Raw genomic sequence first — 18467 nt, forward strand, 5'->3', positions numbered from 1 at the left:
CTGGTGTCACTCGGCTGGGATTCATCCTTTTCAGGCAAAGCCAGAACAGATATTGCCTTTTTTCTTACATCTGGGAAATCGGGATTATCTCATGCAACTCTAAAGGTTTTCCTAGCAGCCATTTCAAGGTATCGTCAGGATGGGTCCACTTCACTTTACTCTTCAAGAATACGTTGTCCAACGCCATCGTGGCATCTCAATGTAGTGTTAGGCCAACTCATGCGCCACCCTTTTGAACCAATTCACAGAGTGGATTTAAAATTTCTTACATGGAAAGTATCGCTTTTGTTGGCTTTGACCTCATCTAGAAGAGTCAGTGATGTCCAGGCTTTCACGGTCCATCCACCTTTCTTACAGTTCACGTCCGATTGAGTAGTGCTCCGTACAAACCCAAAATTCATGCCTAAGGTGCCTTCGGATTTTCACCTGAACTAACCAGTCATCTTAAGGACATTTTTTCCTGGCCCAAAATCCCCTGCGGAAAGGGCAATGCATTCACTAGACATCAAGAGGTGTTTAAAGTTCTATTTACAAAGGACCTCTACAATACGCAAATCTGATCAATTGTTTGTCGCCTATGGAAAAATTTGTGGAGGTCATGCGGTGTCTAAACAAACAATAGCAAGATGAATCTCTGCAGCTATTGACTTTTGTCATATACAAGCAGGAAGACCTTTGCAGGCAGCTCCACGGGCTCACTCTACGAGGGCCATGTCTTCCTCGACTGCTCTTTTCGCTGGCGTTCCTCTTCAGCACATCTACAGAGCAGCAACCTGGTCCAGGAGGCATACTTTCACCAAGCACTATTGTTTGGATGCAGCCAGCAAGACTGATGCTTCAGTGGGTCAAGCAGTTCTGCAGAATCTTTTCAGATAAGGAGAGCCTCTGTTTCCCTCCTCCTCTTACTGCTTTTCAGACGCTTATTCATGCTTATTATTATTATTATTATGTACATTCTCAGGTAACTGCACTTTTCATGCTGTTAGAAATGAGACTTTTATTATATGATAGTGTTTTTTCATATGTACAGGCTTATGCTACAAATAGCGTCTTCCAAGCACGGATATTTATTGCTATCTACTCTGATTCAGGCATGTGAATCTATGAAAGACACCCCAATACTGGAGAAGAACAATAGTTACTTACCTGTAATCTGTGGTTCTCCAGTATTGGTGTCTTTTATAGATTCACATGCAACCCGCCCACCTCCCCTCAGAGGCTCATAGGCTACATTGGTTTACCATCACTCCTGTGCGAGAAACTTTGAGAGCCTGAGCCTCTGAGGAGAACCTTCTGGTGGGTGCTGTCGCCTGATTGGCTGCAGTTTGGGCTATACATAATGACTAGGATGGTCATGAGTGTGGAAGTTTTTTCTCCTGTAGCTTGGGCTACTTTACTTCCTGGTTGGTTATTACCAATTTTTTTCTATGTTATTATGGCATATTATTGCTTTTTTATGTACCTTGGGACTCCCACTCAGACGACGGGGAATGATTCAGGCATGTCAATCTATGAAAGACACCAATACTGGAGAACCACAGATTACAGGTAAGTAACTATTGTTCATCTCTTGTGTCAGGGTGGAATTGTCGCCATAGGTCCGTAAGGGCCAAGTCGTGCAAGTTTGCGTGTCCGGCTGGGGAAAGGGAACCAACCTTGACTGGTGCGTTGCGTGGATCGATCTGTGACATTGTCGAAGACTAAGTTGACGTCCCCCCAATCAGTATATGACGGTCCTGGGTGGTCATAGCTTCCATCAGTGCTTCACCCAGAAAGCGTTCCTGGCCTTCATTGTATGTGTAAATGGAGCCTACCATAAATGCGCGTCCCCCTGTGGTGAAGTGGTATGCGAGCAGCCTACCCCGTATTCCAGCCCCTTTCTGCCCCACCTTGCCCTGAAAGTTTCTCGAGACCAGGATGGCCACCCCTGCTCTCTTTGCCAGGCCGGAAGAGTGGAATTGAGTTGGGAAGAATCAAGGTCTGAGCCTGTGACAGTCTTTGGCGAGGAGGAGGGTTTCCTGGAGGAGACAGATGTCTGCCCCAGTGCCTTCCAGATAAGAGAGGAGTGGCCGCCTTTTGGTTGGGTTGTTAAGGCTCCTCACATTGAGGGTGAGGATTTTAATAGAGGGGGTCGACATTCAGGCCTGAGGGGAGTGTGTGCACTACAGTGGGAACAATGTGGAGCCAGGCCTCCAGCACAGCCAGGCAATTGACAGCAGTCCAGTGGCCAAGAGGCCGAAGCGTCTTTTGGACCGCGAGAAACCCCTTGGTAAAGAGGGGATGGGAAGGACGAGGAATGTGTAAATGAAAATGGGGACCCCAGCGACCAAAGAAAAGACCCCATATTGTGCAACAGGCGCTGAAATTGGTTTAGTGTCCAAACATTGTCCGTCATCCAAGGATAGACAGAAAGGAAGTCCATCGGGCGATCGCGTGGCCAACATCAGATCTATCACCCTCCTTTCTCCACCCAGAATTTAACACAGAAAGGATACAGCAATATGGCCAGGCACAGTCGGTCAGTTGATGCTTTAGCCAGGGCCCCTGGAAGGGCTTCCAAGGCCACCTCTTGCTCTTTCTTGACTACGTGGGGCCCGGTCTGTGGGCCCCCTGACGTCGCCTCTCCTGCCTCCACTGCAGTCGTCAGTCACTGGGCCCCTGGACAGAGCGAGCACCTTCATCTGTGTCGCCTGGAAGAGTGATCCCGAGGAGCCTGCTGGCCTCTGACGGTGAACAAAGTTGGAGTAGTTTGCCATCGTGCCGGAACACCAGTCGAAACGGATGTCCCCAAGAGTAGGGGATATTGCGCTGATGAAGAACTTCTGTGATGGTCCGGAAAGTCCGGCGTTTCTGGAGAGTGATAGCTGCAAGGTCCTGGTAGAGTGAGGGCGTTTGATTGCGTAAGGAGATTGGTTGGAACGAGCGCGCCTTGCGTAAAATCTCCTCTTTGGTTTGGAACTCCTGGATACAAACTAATATGTATGCGGGAGGCGCTGTCTCCGCCCTGGGTGGGCGCGTTCCAGCTTCAGCGGGGCTTCAGGGGGGTTACCCAGGATATGGTTGAAAAGTTCTCCGACATAGGCAAAGATGTAACCAGCTTCTTCATTGGTGCCTACCCAACGAATCCGGATGTTGTGGCGCCGGGAGCAGTTTTCTAGGTCTTCCAGATGGGACTGCCCATCCACCTGCTGGTCGTGGATACGGAGTACCTCTTGTTGGAAAGCCGCCATCTCGGTGTCTCTGGAGTCATTCTTGTCCTCCAGGGTCGCCACTCTCCCCTATGTTGTCCACGTCTCTGCGAGCTTCCCTAAGCTCTGCAGTAAGATCGCACTTGACAGTTTGTAGGTCCTCGCGTAGGGAGGCAAATAGGGATTCCAGGAATTCCTGGAGCATCCGATGAGGGCGTCATCTTGGATGGAGGACTCGAGCAGCCTGGGTCACCGGACACCTCTGTTTGTATCTTGGCGATGAGGTCTTTTAGCGTGTTCTTTTCTCTGACGGTGGACTTGTCCCGTCGGCCCTTGGCAGATGACATAGTTAAGGCGGCCCTGGGCGCGGCAGCCGCCGATGAAGACACCGGAGTCCGAGTGGCGTAGTTATCGGTAGGTTAGTGGGGCGCTCCTGTCCTTCGAGTGTCCACGCCTGGAGGTTGGTGAGGAGTGGCCCCGGCTGGCGCAGGCTGCTTCCAGGGGTGCCTGTGTGGTGACCCAGCGACTAAACCAAATGTCTGTACAGGTGTAGCCAAGTAGGAGTGAAACACAAAAAGAGAAGCAAGGAGTTAGTCTGAATTAGGGTGCTGGGCTTGAGACATGCGAGGAGAAGGCAATGGTCCGGCAAGGTCAGGGCGGGCCCCTAGAGAGCCCTCCTCAAGGAGAGTACCACCAGCACCAGCCGTAGGGACCGCAAGGTCTCGCAGGGCACCCGGGAGCGCGATGATGAGCAGCTGGTGACCACAAAAGATCCAAGGGCATAGGGCAACTCCAATCACTCCAGGGATTCGATGGCGTGAGCCACAGGGCCCAAGGTTGAGGCGCCCCCCGCTCTGCCACCTCACGAGCGCTGAGTTCGTCGCTGCTCGGGGAGGCCTCCCGTCTGGATCGAGCAGGCGGGGGCACGGGAGTAGTTACGGTGGTGCCTCCTACAATGTGGACGAAGGGTCAGCCAGACTCAGCGGAGCCGATCCCCACCTGGGCGAGGGAGGCAAAAGTCAGTTGGTGAATAAGGGGGAAACAGCTGGTGGGTGCTAGGCCCGGGGCATTCCAGGGGCCGCTCAAAGGCAAGATCAACCACAATGGATCGCACACCGCTAGCCCCTCCTCCGGATCGCCGCTCAAAGGCAACCCCGTTCACTCCGGAGGATCGCTGATGCGGACCACAGAGCCGGAGGCTGAAATGTCTCCCAATGGGCCGCCTCTTAGAATACTGGTGTCGCCACCATGCAGGGAGGGCCCCAGCCGAGGCCAAGCGACAGGTCGGGGAAGGAGCCAAGATGGCACTCGATGGGTAGGTAGTCCGATGTCACCCAGCGAAGGCGGGTGCAATGGCAGCCAATAGTAGTGAGACCGGTTCCCCCGCTGGCAAGGCCAACGAAAGGCGGATGGGAGACGGAAATGGTGCAAGGTACGCTGCCCGGGTTCTTGTGGGACACCCCCGCGCCGCACGGCCACCATCTGCTGCGTGTGCCCCCAGTGCCTGCCTCTGCCTCAGCGCCGGCCTCGCTGCCGCCCTGAGCGCTCTCCTTTGGTTTCCCCCGTTTTTGTCCTGAATTTGTGCTTGTTTTTCTAGATCGTGTATCACTGTCTTTTCCCCCGCTTTTGTCCTGAATTTGTGCTTGTTTTTCTAGATCGTGTATCACTGTCTTTTCCCCCGCTTTTGCCCTGAATTTGTGCTTGTTTTTCTTCCTGTGCCCCAGATCGTGTATCACTGTATTTTCCCCCGTTTTTACTTAAATTTGTGCTTGTTTTGCTGTATCTGCCGTTTCTCGTCGTTTGCCCACCTCGCCGCCCCCCGCTCCCGCTTCCCGCCACCGCCTTTAGCCCCGCCCCTTTTCTCTTCTGTTTCCCTCCCCGCTCCCGCCTCCCAGCTGCTCCGCCCACCCGCGCACTTGGCCTTAAATGGCGACCGTGCGACGCAGGTGAGTGTGACCCACTTGTGGGACACCCCCGCGCCGCACGGCCACCATCTGCTGCGTGTGCCCCCAGTGCCTGCCTCTGCCTCAGCGCCGGCCTCGCTGCCGCCCTGAGCGCTCTCCTTTGGTTTCCCCCGTTTTTGTCCTGAATTTGTGCTTGTTTTTCTAGATCGTGTATCACTGTCTTTTCCCCCGCTTTTGTCCTGAATTTGTGCTTGTTTTTCTAGATCGTGTATCACTGTCTTTTCCCCCGCTTTTGTCCTGAATTTGTGCTTGTTTTTCTTCCTGTGCCCCAGATCGTGTATCACTGTATTTTCCCCCGTTTTTACTTAAATTTGTGCTTGTTTTGCTGTATCTGCCGTTTCTCGTCGTTTGCCCACCTCGCCGCCCCCCGCTCCCGCTTCCCGCCACCGCCTTTAGCCCCGCCCCTTTTCTCTTCTGTTTCCCTCCCCGCTCCCGCCTCCCAGCTGCTCCGCCCACCCGCGCACTTGGCCTTAAATGGCGACCGTGCGACGCAGGTGAGTGTGACCCACTTGTGGGACACCCCCGCGCCGCACGGCCACCATCTGCTGCGTGTGCCCCCAGTGCCTGCCTCTGCCTCAGCGCCGGCCTCGCTGCCGCCCTGAGCGCTCTCCTTTGGTTTCCCCCGTTTTTGTCCTGAATTTGTGCTTGTTTTTCTAGATCGTGTATCACTGTCTTTTCCCCCGCTTTTGTCCTGAATTTGTGCTTGTTTTTCTAGATCGTGTATCACTGTCTTTTCCCCCGCTTTTGTCCTGAATTTGTGCTTGTTTTTCTTCCTGTGCCCCAGATCGTGTATCACTGTATTTTCCCCCGTTTTTACTTAAATTTGTGCTTGTTTTGCTGTATCTGCCGTTTCTCGTCGTTTGCCCACCTCGCCGCCCCCCGCTCCCGCTTCCCGCCACCGCCTTTAGCCCCGCCCCTTTTCTCTTCTGTTTCCCTCCCCGCTCCCGCCTCCCAGCTGCTCCGCCCACCCGCGCACTTGGCCTTAAATGGCGACCGTGCGACGCAGGTGAGTGTGACCCACTTGTGGGACACCCCCGCGCCGCACGGCCACCATCTGCTGCGTGTGCCCCCAGTGCCTGCCTCTGCCTCAGCGCCGGCCTCGCTGCCGCCCTGAGCGCTCTCCTTTGGTTTCCCCCGTTTTTGTCCTGAATTTGTGCTTGTTTTTCTAGATCGTGTATCACTGTCTTTTCCCCCGCTTTTGTCCTGAATTTGTGCTTGTTTTTCTAGATCGTGTATCACTGTCTTTTCCCCCGCTTTTGTCCTGAATTTGTGCTTGTTTTTCTTCCTGTGCACCAGATCGTGTATCACTGTATTTTCCCCCGTTTTTACTTAAATTTGTGCTTGTTTTGCTGTATCTGCCGTTTCTCGTCGTTTGCCCACCTCGCCGCCCCCCGCTCCCGCTTCCCGCCACCGCCTTTAGCCCCGCCCCTTTTCTCTTCTGTTTCCCTCCCCGCTCCCGCCTCCCAGCTGCTCCGCCCACCCGCGCACTTCGCCTTAAATGGCGACCGTGCGAACGCGCAGCGGTCACGCGCAGCGGGTGCGCCGATTGTGCGCCGAAGGCGCGCCAAAGGTAAGCCCGTCTGCGCCCGTCCGCGCCTGGACCGCGCCCAGTGCCAGGACCCCTGGCCCCCACCGACGGAAGCCGACCCGACGAACCTACAGCGCCACCGACCTCATCGCACTCAACACCGGCCACATCCCAGGATGTCATCGAGCCGCCCCGAAGCACACCCACGGACCCTTCAGCTGCCACGCCTGCAAGTTCACCTGCATCCGGACCTTCCCTGCACCCGCCAAGCCGAACTCCAGCAGCACCCACCTCAAGTGTATCCTGCTCAACACCCGCTCCGTCCACAGACACGCCGTAGAACTCTGGAACCTGCTCGACACCACCGCCCCCGACGTTGCCTTCATCACCGAGACCTGGATGAACGCCTCCTCAGCCCCAGACATCGCCATCGCCATCCCAGAGGGCTACAAGATCACCCGGAGGGACCGCGACAACCAGACCGGAGGAGGCATCGCCATCATCCACAGAGACACCATCCGCATCACTACCAACACCGATGACACCCTCACCACCGCTGAACACCTGCACTTCCAGATCCACACCAACCCGAAGACCACCCTCAGAGGCACCCTGATCTACCGACCCCCGGGTCCACGCACACGATTCAGCGAGGACATCGCCGACTTCGTCAGCCCGCACGCTCTCCCCTCCGCCGACTACATCCTCCTGGGGGACCTCAACTTCCACCTGGAGAACAACAACGACCGCAACACCATCAGCCTGCTCGACAACCTCGACAACCTCGGACTCAAGCAACTGGTAACCACTCCCACCCACCTCGCCGGACACACACTCGACGCCGTCTTCTCATCCAGCAAAGACGTCACCTTCAGCCACGCAACAGGACTCCACTGGACGGACCACAGCTGCGTCCACTTCACCTTCAGAAGAACGACGATCCACCACCACCAGCAACAGGTTGCTCGAAGAAGCTGGAATAAGATCACAGCCGACCAGCTCACCGCTTCCCTGAGCCAGCACCCTCCCGCCAATTCAGCGAACCCCAGCCAGGCCGCCGACAACCTCACGAAATGGATCAACGACTGCGCGGACGAACTCGCCCCTCTGAGAACCCCACCCAGCAGATCCTGCAGCAGAAAAACACCATGGTTCACCGACGAACTCAAGAGCTCCAAGAAGAACTGTCGAGCCCTCGAGAAAGCCTGGAGAAGGGAACCAACGACGGACAACATGACCACCCTCAAGCTCGCCACCCGGAAACACCACCAACTGATCCGCGCCACCAAGAAAAATGCATACAAGGACCGGCTGGACAACAACGCACACAACTGCAAGGAACTCTTCAACATCGTGAAAGAGCTATCCAACCCCAACGCCGGAAACAATGACATCACCCCGTCGCAAGAACTCTGCAACTCCCTCGCGTCCTACTTCCACAACAAGATCACGGACATACACAACAGCTTCAACAACCAACCAACGCAAGCCACAACCGCAACGACGCCACCCACCACCACCCTCCGCACCTGGACCCCGATCAGCACCGAAGACACCATCCGCACCATGAACTCCATCCATTCCGGATCTCCGACCGACCCCTGCCCTCACCACGTCTTCAACAAAGCCGACGCTGTCCTCGCACCCCACCTGCGGGACATCATCAACACCTCCTTCGACTCCGCCACCTTCCCCGAGAGCTGGAAGCACGCCGAACTCAGCGCTCTCCTCAAGAAACCCACAGCAGACCCCACCGACCTCAAGAACTACCGTCCCATCTCGCTTCTCCCGTTCCCGGCCAAAGTCATCGAGAAGACCGTCAACAAACAACTGGCCGCCTTCCTCGAGACGAATGGATCCCTCGACCCCTCACAGTCCGGCTTCCGAGCGAACCACAGCACCGAGACCGCCCTCATCGCCGCCACCGACGACCTTCGAACTCTGATGGACAACGGAGAAACAGCGGCCCTCATCCTCCTGGACCTCTCCGCGGCTTTCGACACTGTCTGCCACCGCACCCTAGTACAGCGCCTCAGCAACATCGGAATCCAGGAGAAGGCACTGGAATGGATCACCTCCTTCCTCGACGGAAGAACACAAAGAGTCCGCCTACCACCGTACAAGTCAGAGGCCACCAAAGTCATCTGCGGCGTCCCTCAAGGATCCTCACTGAGCCCCACCCTCTTCAACGTCTACATGAGCCCCCTCGCGACCATCGCACGCCAACACAACCTCAACATAATCTCCTACGCTGACGACACCCAGCTGATCCTCTCCCTGACCAACGACCCCGCCACCGCCAGAGCCAACCTGCACGAAGGGATGAGAGACGTAGCCGAATGGATGACGACCAGCCGCCTGAAACTGAACTCAGACAAGACGGAGGTCCTCATCCTGGGCTCCACGCCCTCCGCCTGGGACGACTCCTGGTGGCCCCCCGCCCTGGGCACCGCACCCAAACCGACGGACCACGCACGCAACCTGGGCTTCATCCTGGACTCCTCCCTCTCCATGACCAGACAAGTCAACGCCGTCTCCTCGTCATGCTTCAACATCCTGCGCATGCTACGGAAGATCTTCCGGTGGATCCCCACCGAGACGAGGAAGACGGTCACCCAAGCCCTCGTCACCAGCCGACTGGACTACGGCAACGCCCTCTACGCCGGAACCACTGCCAAACTCCAGAAGAGACTCCAGCGGATCCAGAACGCCTCGGCGAGACTCATCCTCGACATCCCCCGACGCAGCCACATCTCCGGACACCTGAGAGATCTGCACTGGCTCCCGGTCAACAAGAGAATCACCTTCCGTCTCCTCACCCACGCGCACAAAGCCCTACACGACCAAGGCCCGACCTACCTCAACAACCGGATCAACTTCTACACTCCCAAGCGCCTCCTCAGATCAACCAACCACGCCCTCGCTGCCGTCCCCCGCATCCGAAGAGCGACAACAGGAGGAAGATCCTTCTCCTACCTGGCCGCCAAGACCTGGAACTCACTTCCGACCAATCTGCGCCTGACCCGAGACCACCTCTCCTTCAGGAGGAAGCTCAAGACCTGGCTGTTCGAGCAGTAGCGGCACCCCCCCCCCCCCAGCGCCTTGAGACCCTACGGGTGAGTAGTGCGCTCTACAAATGACCTGATTGATTGAAGCAGGCCCGCAGCGTCAAGGCTCCGTGGGGCTCACCAGGGCTCGCGGGGAATGCTAAGTTCTCTGCGGCTCACCTGAAGGCTCCGGCGGTGATTTCCAAGTTCCGCAGGCCAGGGCAGAGAGGTGTTGAGGGGTCGCTATTCCCGCAGCACCGCGAGAGGGGGCCGCCCTTCTCACAACTCTGGGGCAGGGCCACGGCCTCGCTCCATGTAACACACCGGTCCACCTTGGCGGCAGCCCTGGAGTCCGAGGGTAGGCTCGGATCGACAGCTAAGGAGGCCCTGGTGCAGACACTAGGGGCTCTCTGTAGATCCCCTGTTGTTCCTGGGTGCTGCAGGAGGCACAACAGTCGTTTCTTGTGTGTATTGGGGCCCAAGGCCGGTGCTGGAAGAGCGAAGACCGGACACATCATAGCTCGCTGCCATCTTAGCCACGCCCCCCTTTTTTGTTTTTAAGGAGGAGGATGTGTAGTATTGTGGTTTCTCTTACAATGTTATGTTCTTCACCTGTTTTATATTCTCTTGTCATCATTATTGGAATTGTTCAGATTCTTAGGAATTAAGAATCAGAACGATTTGTGTGTTCTCTGCATTTATTGCCTTGTGCTAGAATGTTGGGCATTCCTCTACTCGTTTTGCGGTTTGCTTGGTTTTGCGCTCAGGGGTTGTCAGAATAAAGAATATTGCAACTAATTTACTTGCCTACAGCCTCTTTACTTCACATGGCCTGACCAAAGCGGAGGCTGCTTTCCATGCTGCTGAAGTACAATTTGGTCTGCCCCCTGGTCCGTCGTGCGCTTTACCCGTTCAAGATGGTGTTGCACCAGCCTTCCTCTGTGTCGGTTATCTCAGTGTGCGTCGAGGCTGTGGGCGCGTGTGACCGCTTTCTTGCTTGGGTCTCTCCATTTTGCAGCCGCAGTTAGGGGCTTTATTTACTTTGGCAAAGTAAACAGCTCGACACTCTTAATTATTAAAGTGAGACCTGTTAGCTTTGTGAATGCTTGTTAGGCTCTGGGTTGGTCAGCTGCTCGTGGGGTGTTCCACTTCTGGGCAACACGACATCAAATTTGATAACCACGCTCTTATGTTAATTAATTTGCAGCTGGGCTGTTCAGTATAGATTTCAAATGTATTGCGGCAGTAAAATAAAAACAAAGCAAACGTCCTGCTTCATTAAGTGGCAATATGTTTATTAAATATTTTTGTGAAAAACTGAAGCTGCCTATTTCACTCTTGAATCCTTTTTCATAGTTAATTGTATCGTCTTTGTAGATTTATAGTTAGCCCAATTAGATTTTAAGTACTGCTTTTTTGTTGGTAATTATATAGTATATTTTAAAATGTGAACATCCTCTGCACTCTTAAGGTGTTTTGTGGTGATAATATAGATGAACCCCTCCCCTGCTGGTGACGGAACCACTCTGTCATCAGCTGCGGTCGCGCTGTGCTGATGATGGAGCGGTTCCATCACGGCCCACTCGGCGAGCCTGCGCGGCGCGAATTCCGCGCCTGCGCTGAGCGGTCCATTGAGCGGGCGGGGCCGTGACGGAACCGCTCCGTCATGAGCACAGCTCAACCGCAGCTGGTGACGGAGCGGTTCCGTCACCAGCATGCGGCCGCCACGCGGCCGCCCCGCCCCCTTAGCACTGTGGCGGAATAGCCGCCGCAGTGAAGGGGTTAAATAATGTTCGAAGGACACCCTGGACTTTGATTTTATGAACTGATCTTGACAGGCACATTCTCGTTTGTCAAAGTAGAAGTATGTACATTTTTTTGTAAAATACCTGGGATGTTTAAGTATGTATTTATTTACAATTAAAAAAATGTCCCTTCCAGGCACCACTTCACACGCCTGTCACGTCGGACAGATTTGGAATTTTAACAAAGAAGCATAGGATTCCTGTTCCAATTCTTCCAGGTATGAATATTAAATTTGAGTTTTCGGTTTTTCAGAAAAAATGCTTTTCTTTCTAAAAACGTGCATTGGGACACGACCTTTACAACGCCGCCATTACATCGCACTACCTTTACATAGCAGTCATTACATCGCAACATCCTTTACATCGCATGTTATTACAACGCAGCCATTACATTGCATGTCATTACAATGCATGTCACTACAATGCATGTCACTACAACGCAGGCATTACATCGCAAGTCATTACAACACATACCAGTACAACGCATAGTACCCTTACACTATACAGCACTTACCCTACTGTTGCACTCACTGGAGTTAGAATAGTAATTATTACCCCTATTCTATCCAACACTTACCTTGAATGCAATGTAATGGTATGCATTGTAATGATATGCATGGTAAAGGTATAATGCGATGTAATGGAATGCGTTGTAATGGAATGCGTTGTAAAGGTAGTTTCTAAAAATGCGATGTAATGGCATGCTATGTAAAAGAATGGGTTGTAAAGGATGTTGCAATGTAAAAACTGTATTGTAAAGGCATGCATTGTGTATCGCTTTTCAAACCGGAAGTATTTTGTTAGTTGAACATTGCTGCATCTCCGAGTCTTGGCTGCCAAAATACTATGGGTGGTTTCCAGGCTCCGTTCAGGAGAGCCACTTTTGGGTCTCAAATTAAGGATATCTAAATGAAAATAATTTCCGTGGCCAGAAGTTCCCCCCCAAAGAGTGTCATAAATTCTGGATTCCTGGACCTGTTCGACAACCTAAACTATGCCTTTACAAAGGCAGCGGGTCAAAATGTACTGCCAAACAAATATTTGTTTTCATTCACAATAATTTTCCATTAAATATTTACTGTGTTACAGCGCCCGGAAGAATGACATTTGAAAAATGTATTTGACACAATTGTTCTGAAAAACTGTAGTACGAAATTCCAATGGTGCATTTCCTCACTGACCAGTGCATCCACTACTCAACCTCCACAGGACATGTTTTTGAGCCTTAATTCAATAAGCTTATCTTTGTACATCCTATCATATTTTATTGTCTGCCTCCCACATTCAGCAGTCACCTTATGGTCCTGTAAACATGCTACAAATGAACCCTTTCTAGTATGGTGAGCCTCAGGGTACCAGTTTATGGAGCAAGCATTTACATTACCTTTGCTGTGGGTAAGCCTAATTCCAATTTAACTACCTTAATTTAACAGCCTTCATCTTCTGCACAATGCACCTTCCATCTCATCCAGAGTCCATTCTATCAGTAGCCAAGAAAATGCATTTTATACCAGATACTGACTAATTTTCACCATTGATGCCTTACTTCACGATAAGAGTGACATCTCATCACAGCTTTTATTTAAATGGGCAGGTTCCACAGAGGACGGTCATTGCTGATCTCTTTTTGAAATGTACCAAGTTGCCCCCAAGAGCCTTATTCTGTATTAAAACATTTGGCTATCAATACTCCTGTACTACTTGAATATTGTGGCAGTTGACTGTTGGCATCTGGTGCACCTATTGCGTCTTAAATCTATAATCTTTGTTTAAATAAAGTTTACTTTGGTATGGCCTTAAAGTAGTACTGCCATGGACACAGACGACCCTCTGAAGACTTTCTCAGGTGCATTTTTTATTTAGTCATCAAACTACCTACTGTAGCTACGCCGCAGTCACTTACTCTAATTTAGCTGCGTAATATCTGTGGAAAACGAGGGCCTCTGATAACTCCTCTCATACGGTGACAGAGTTGTTGGACGACTGCCTAAGACATGTATATTTGATTAATAATACATCCAATTTACAAAAGATGTTTGATTAATAGTGCAGAAAAAATCGTAGGAGGCCCCCTCTTAACGGTTATGCGGGACCAGGGGGAATGCAGAAAGATATGGGGTGTCCCTTCTACTAGCAGGCCTGAGAGACCTGCAACTCAATGTGAGTATTTTGTATATCTCCGAGTACTCAGGGATTAGGCCTAGAAACAATGACTTTACACAAATCACATTAGTCTATATATGATACATGAGCATGCTGTATATAGTACTTCTGGATGACGGGTATTCAGCTTAGGGTTAAAATTAAAGCAACTAATTTCTGATGTCAAGTATTCGTATTTATTGTTGTTTAGTGCAAAAAGGGACATATCACATATTTAAAATTACATCTGTATAAGGTCAACACAATATTATACATGGTTCATAATTATAAAATCACATTTAATACACACTCAAAATGGTTTTTAAAAAAAACACAAAATCACAATTTTTAAGCAATTTTAAAACAATTTTTAAGCAATACACAAGAATCACAATTCAAGTCGATGCAGCGTTTCGGTTTTCCTTATTTCACACCTTCTTCAGGACTGATTCTAAAAAGATTTTTATTAAAAAACACAATAGAGTTACCATTTGTTGACTAGTACAGTATTATAAAAAACATTGCACATTTGTCCCTAGTGCTAAGTCTCACCCACACGTTTCTTTGTGTCACAATTCATAGAGGTTTTTATTCTGAAAGACAGTTTGTTTAGTGACTTTTTACCTTTTTGTATTTCAAAGAAATAGGTTTTCTATAGCATGTCTTATATTCATTGTACATACAATTCTAGATTTCGCTCGCCCTCTTCATTTGTCCTCAACAGTCATTAAACGTTTCCCACCACTCTTAGAGTTCCTCAGAGATATACAAACAATCATTTACCTTAGGATCCCCGGATGTTTATTAGACACATTTGTATACTTGTGTCTATACTAAATGGGTACCTATGCCCATTGTGGGGATTGTCAGTGACCGATAAGGGCCCTCTCCAGTCACCTTACCTTAACACTAGTCTTTATGTTTAAATCCACCTCAATTCTTGGTGATATTGTATACCACAGTCTTGTACGAGCTGTTGGCGGTAGTCTTAAATATTACCGGTCTCAGGTTGTTCCTATAGTGAGAGGAAGGGATAGGTGTACTATTCTGGATCATACATCCTTAATCCTGTATTGTATATATCTTTATTAATGTACCTGATTTGATTAGATGTCTTATCTTCCACACTGTGCGAGGAAGCCACCGTTAAATTACAGGACGTAGGGAGTCCTTTTAAATAAACAAAATATCGTCATTAGAGGATCTCTGAGAGGATCCTTTTTTTCAAAATATCTTATTTGTACACCTGTGTACTCACCTAATTTTGAGTGGTTAAGCCTGATGTCGTGATTTTCTTCTCAATTTTGATTGACTGCAGGAAGCTTTGGGGTTTAATTTTCCTTCTTGCTTCTTTCGAACCACTGTACTCTATAAATTAATTATTTTGTAGTATTAGTACCAAGTATCCGTCGCGTCTCTCATTCCACTAACTCTAACTTGCTTCATTTTCGCTACAATTTTTGATTTTAAAGTTTATGTTTTGAATTCAGGACTTTCCTATACTCTGGGCCCTCCTTTACCAGTGTCAGAGTACTGACCATTGATGAGAGTACTATATTTTGTTTAACCGCCACCCCACTCTATCTCCTGGCCAGTTATTTATCTTCAGAGAGCGGTACTTAGCTATGGGGGCTTACCTATTTACTTAAACTCGGCCTCCCTGCTCCTCGTCACAGCGACGCCAGCTCCGTCTGCAGCTTCAATTTTCTTGCGAGTCTTGGTATTTTTGCTGGGGCCTCATGTCTCTTTTTAAACTGAGACATCTAATTGGTACTTTGCTCCTGGTGTTCTGATTGGTTGCGTTATACCCTATCAGCGCTCGGTTGTCGAGTGAAAATAACGCGGTTGCTATGGTCTCAGTATTATGGCGGCTACGTGTTCTCATTGGTCGGATTATGACCTATCCGCACTCGGTTCTAAAGCGAGATAACGCGGTTGCTATGGTTTCACTTTTTAGACCGCTTCCGCTGTTTTGTGTGTGTTCCCACCCCTGATTGGACAGTTCTTGTCCAATCGGATTGTCAATATCCTGACGATTGCCCGCGCTCTTTTTAATTTAGGTTCTTGTGCGTGCAAACTCGATGTTTAATGTAACAATGCCATGTTGTATATTGTTGTTAGAAAGTATCCTTATACTCTAAACTTCTTTAAGGCATTTGTTATAAAAATTATATCAGGTTTGGCCTCTCCTTTGTCCCTGATTTCTTAATTTATAGTTTCTGATAGGTCGGACACACTTTGCATGATTGCGTCATTTAAAGCCATGTTTCTACCTATTGGGTTAGCCTACCAACTTTATGATAATCAATTAATTCATTCATTATTTAAGCACAATCTCCTGGTGTTCTTATACTACGTGTGTGTGGGCGTGGGAATGTCTAGCAGTTGGTATAATTAATTCGGTGGGTTTTATGAATACTTTCTATTCAGTTAGGTTGTTTATCATTAGGATAACTCTGGCAGCTGTTGTGTTTGACTATTGGATAATTACTTCCCAGTCTTCCTTACTGTTCAGGCCACATCTCACGCTGTTGAATTTTGACATATAAAATTGTTCCCTCTTTTTCCTTTTTGCATTGGTGTCGCCTCCTCTTAGGTTTAAGGTCACAATTTCGAGGCCACACCAGCTTAAATCTTCTACCCTATGTCCTGCCAATGTCCAGTGTTCTGTCAGGGGGGCACCTTTTTTGTTATTTCTTATTGCGGATTTATGTTCATTGAGGCGAGTCCGTACTTCTCTAGATGTTTCGCCTATGTAACATAGTTTACACGGACATTGTATCAGGTATATTATGTTCTTAGTACGGCAGTTCATGAAGCTCTTAATCATTACTGTTGTATTAGCAGTCTTAATAGAACTGCCTTTGATGATATTCTCACAGTTTACACATCCCTGACATGGGAAAGTACCACTAGGTAAGGGTGCATTATTTATGCATGGTTGTGACTGACTTGTAGTTTCTCTATAGGTGTGCACCAACCTGTTCCGGATTGTTCTATTTCTCCGAAAGGAGAACATAGGTTTTGGTATTTTCTCTGACGTTTTGTTTGAAATTAGATGCCAGTTCCTATTTATTATATTCTTTACTTTATTACTTACTTGACTGAAGTTGGTTACGAATATCAATGGCTGGGCTTTCTCACCTGCTGATGTTTTTTCTTCAAACAAACTGTCACGGTTATAATATTTGGCTCTTTTATATGCTTGTCGTACCATTCTTCTTGGGTACCCTCTTTCTAAAAACTTGGTTTTAAGTACCTCAGCGTGTTTTTCATAGTCTTTTAGGGCGGTACAGTTTCTTTTCAGCCTCAAGAACTGTCCAAACGGGATGTTGTTTTTCTGACATGGGGGTGATTGCTGTTATAATGGAGCATGGTGTTTCTGTCTGTTATTTTTGTGAATAATTCTACATTTAGTCTACCCTCCATGTGTTTGATGATAATGTCTAAAAATTCACATTGTTCACGATCTATATGTGACGTGAATTTCAGGTCCGTGTCACCCAAATTGAGCCATTCTAAGAATTCAATTAGCATGTTCATTTCACCTGTCCATATAAAGAAAATATCATCTATATATCTGGACCATTCACTAATGTTTTCAAAAAAGGGGGCAGCCTGATTGAAGATATGCTGTTCTTCGAACCTGGAGACATACAAGCAGGCCAGGCTCGGCGCACAGGTAGCCCCCATGCTCGTGCCCTTGACCTGCTTGTAGAGGTCTTTTTCAAACAAAAATATGTTATTTTTTAAGACTATTCTGATACAATCTACAATAAACTGATGATGTGTTGTTAAGTCTTGTCCCTCTGAGCTCAGCATGTCTGTTATCATTGTGATCGTTTTGTCTTGTGGGATATTTGTATACAGTGTCTCTATATCTAGAGTTACTAAGATTTGGGTTTCCGGATTGAAATTAAGGCACTCTATTCTTTTAATCATCAAGGTGGTGTCTTTGATGTAGGCTTTTTGTTTAACTACAAGAGGTTGAAGGAACACATCTACGTATTTACTGAGTGGTTCAGTAAGTGATCCTATACTCGATACTATAGGTCTCATTGGGGGGTTCTCTAGATCTTTGTGGACCTTTGGAAGGCCGTAGAGAGCTGGGATAATTGGGTTATTATTCATTAAAAAGGCGAATTCCTCCTCACATATGACATCATCCTCTTTGGCATGTTTCAGAAGTCTTAGGATGTTGTCTTGTAAGTTGGACCACTCATTTTTGTTGGTTCTACTATAGTGGTCAGTTTTACTCAATAACATGATCATCCTATTCCGATAATCTATGGTGGACATTATAACAATGCTACCGCCTTTATCGGCAGGCTTGATAGTTAGGTCCTCTCTTTGTTCAAGGGCTTTTAAGGCTTCAGTTTCTACTTTGTTTAAGTTGTAATTAGTCCAGTTTTTTTGATTTAAGAGAGAGTCTATGCTTTTGTCCACTGCTCTTTCAAATGTCTCTATGTCTTTGTTGACCATACTAAGGATCGGGGTCCATACAGATTTATTTTTTAGGCCTGATTTATTAGCACTGGGGTGTTTCTCCCTACCCTCAAAAAAGGTGTTCAATCTAATCTTTCTAAAAAAATGTTGTAGGTCCCTTTCTAGTGCATATCTATCTATCGGGGAGCACAAAGCATATCCTAATCCTTTTTCTAAAAGCATGGTCTGCGATGATGTAAGTGTGTGTGTGGAGAGGTTAATGACAGCTGCTTTTTGTTGCTTATTTAGTCCCAAGTCTTTTGACTCCTTGTTCTGGGACGTTGAGGGAATTGGCCCTGTTGGTTGTA

The 18467-nt window shown here is 49.0% G+C and overlaps 1 protein-coding gene across 1 annotated transcript in view; it reads left to right on the top strand.

Moving 5' to 3' along the window:
* ETFDH (electron transfer flavoprotein dehydrogenase) overlaps nt 1-18467 on the top strand; it is a 543836-nt gene that overhangs the window by 185509 nt on the left and 339860 nt on the right. The window contains exon 4 of the mRNA XM_078676994.1: nt 11669-11750. Coding sequence (XP_078533120.1) covers nt 11669-11750 — 82 coding nt within the window. The remainder of the gene's footprint in view (nt 1-11668; nt 11751-18467) is intronic.

The sequence above is a fragment of the Lissotriton helveticus genome, chromosome 2_1 (genome assembly GCF_964261635.1).
Source record: "Lissotriton helveticus chromosome 2_1, aLisHel1.1, whole genome shotgun sequence".
Classification (NCBI taxonomy): domain Eukaryota; kingdom Metazoa; phylum Chordata; class Amphibia; order Caudata; family Salamandridae; genus Lissotriton; species Lissotriton helveticus.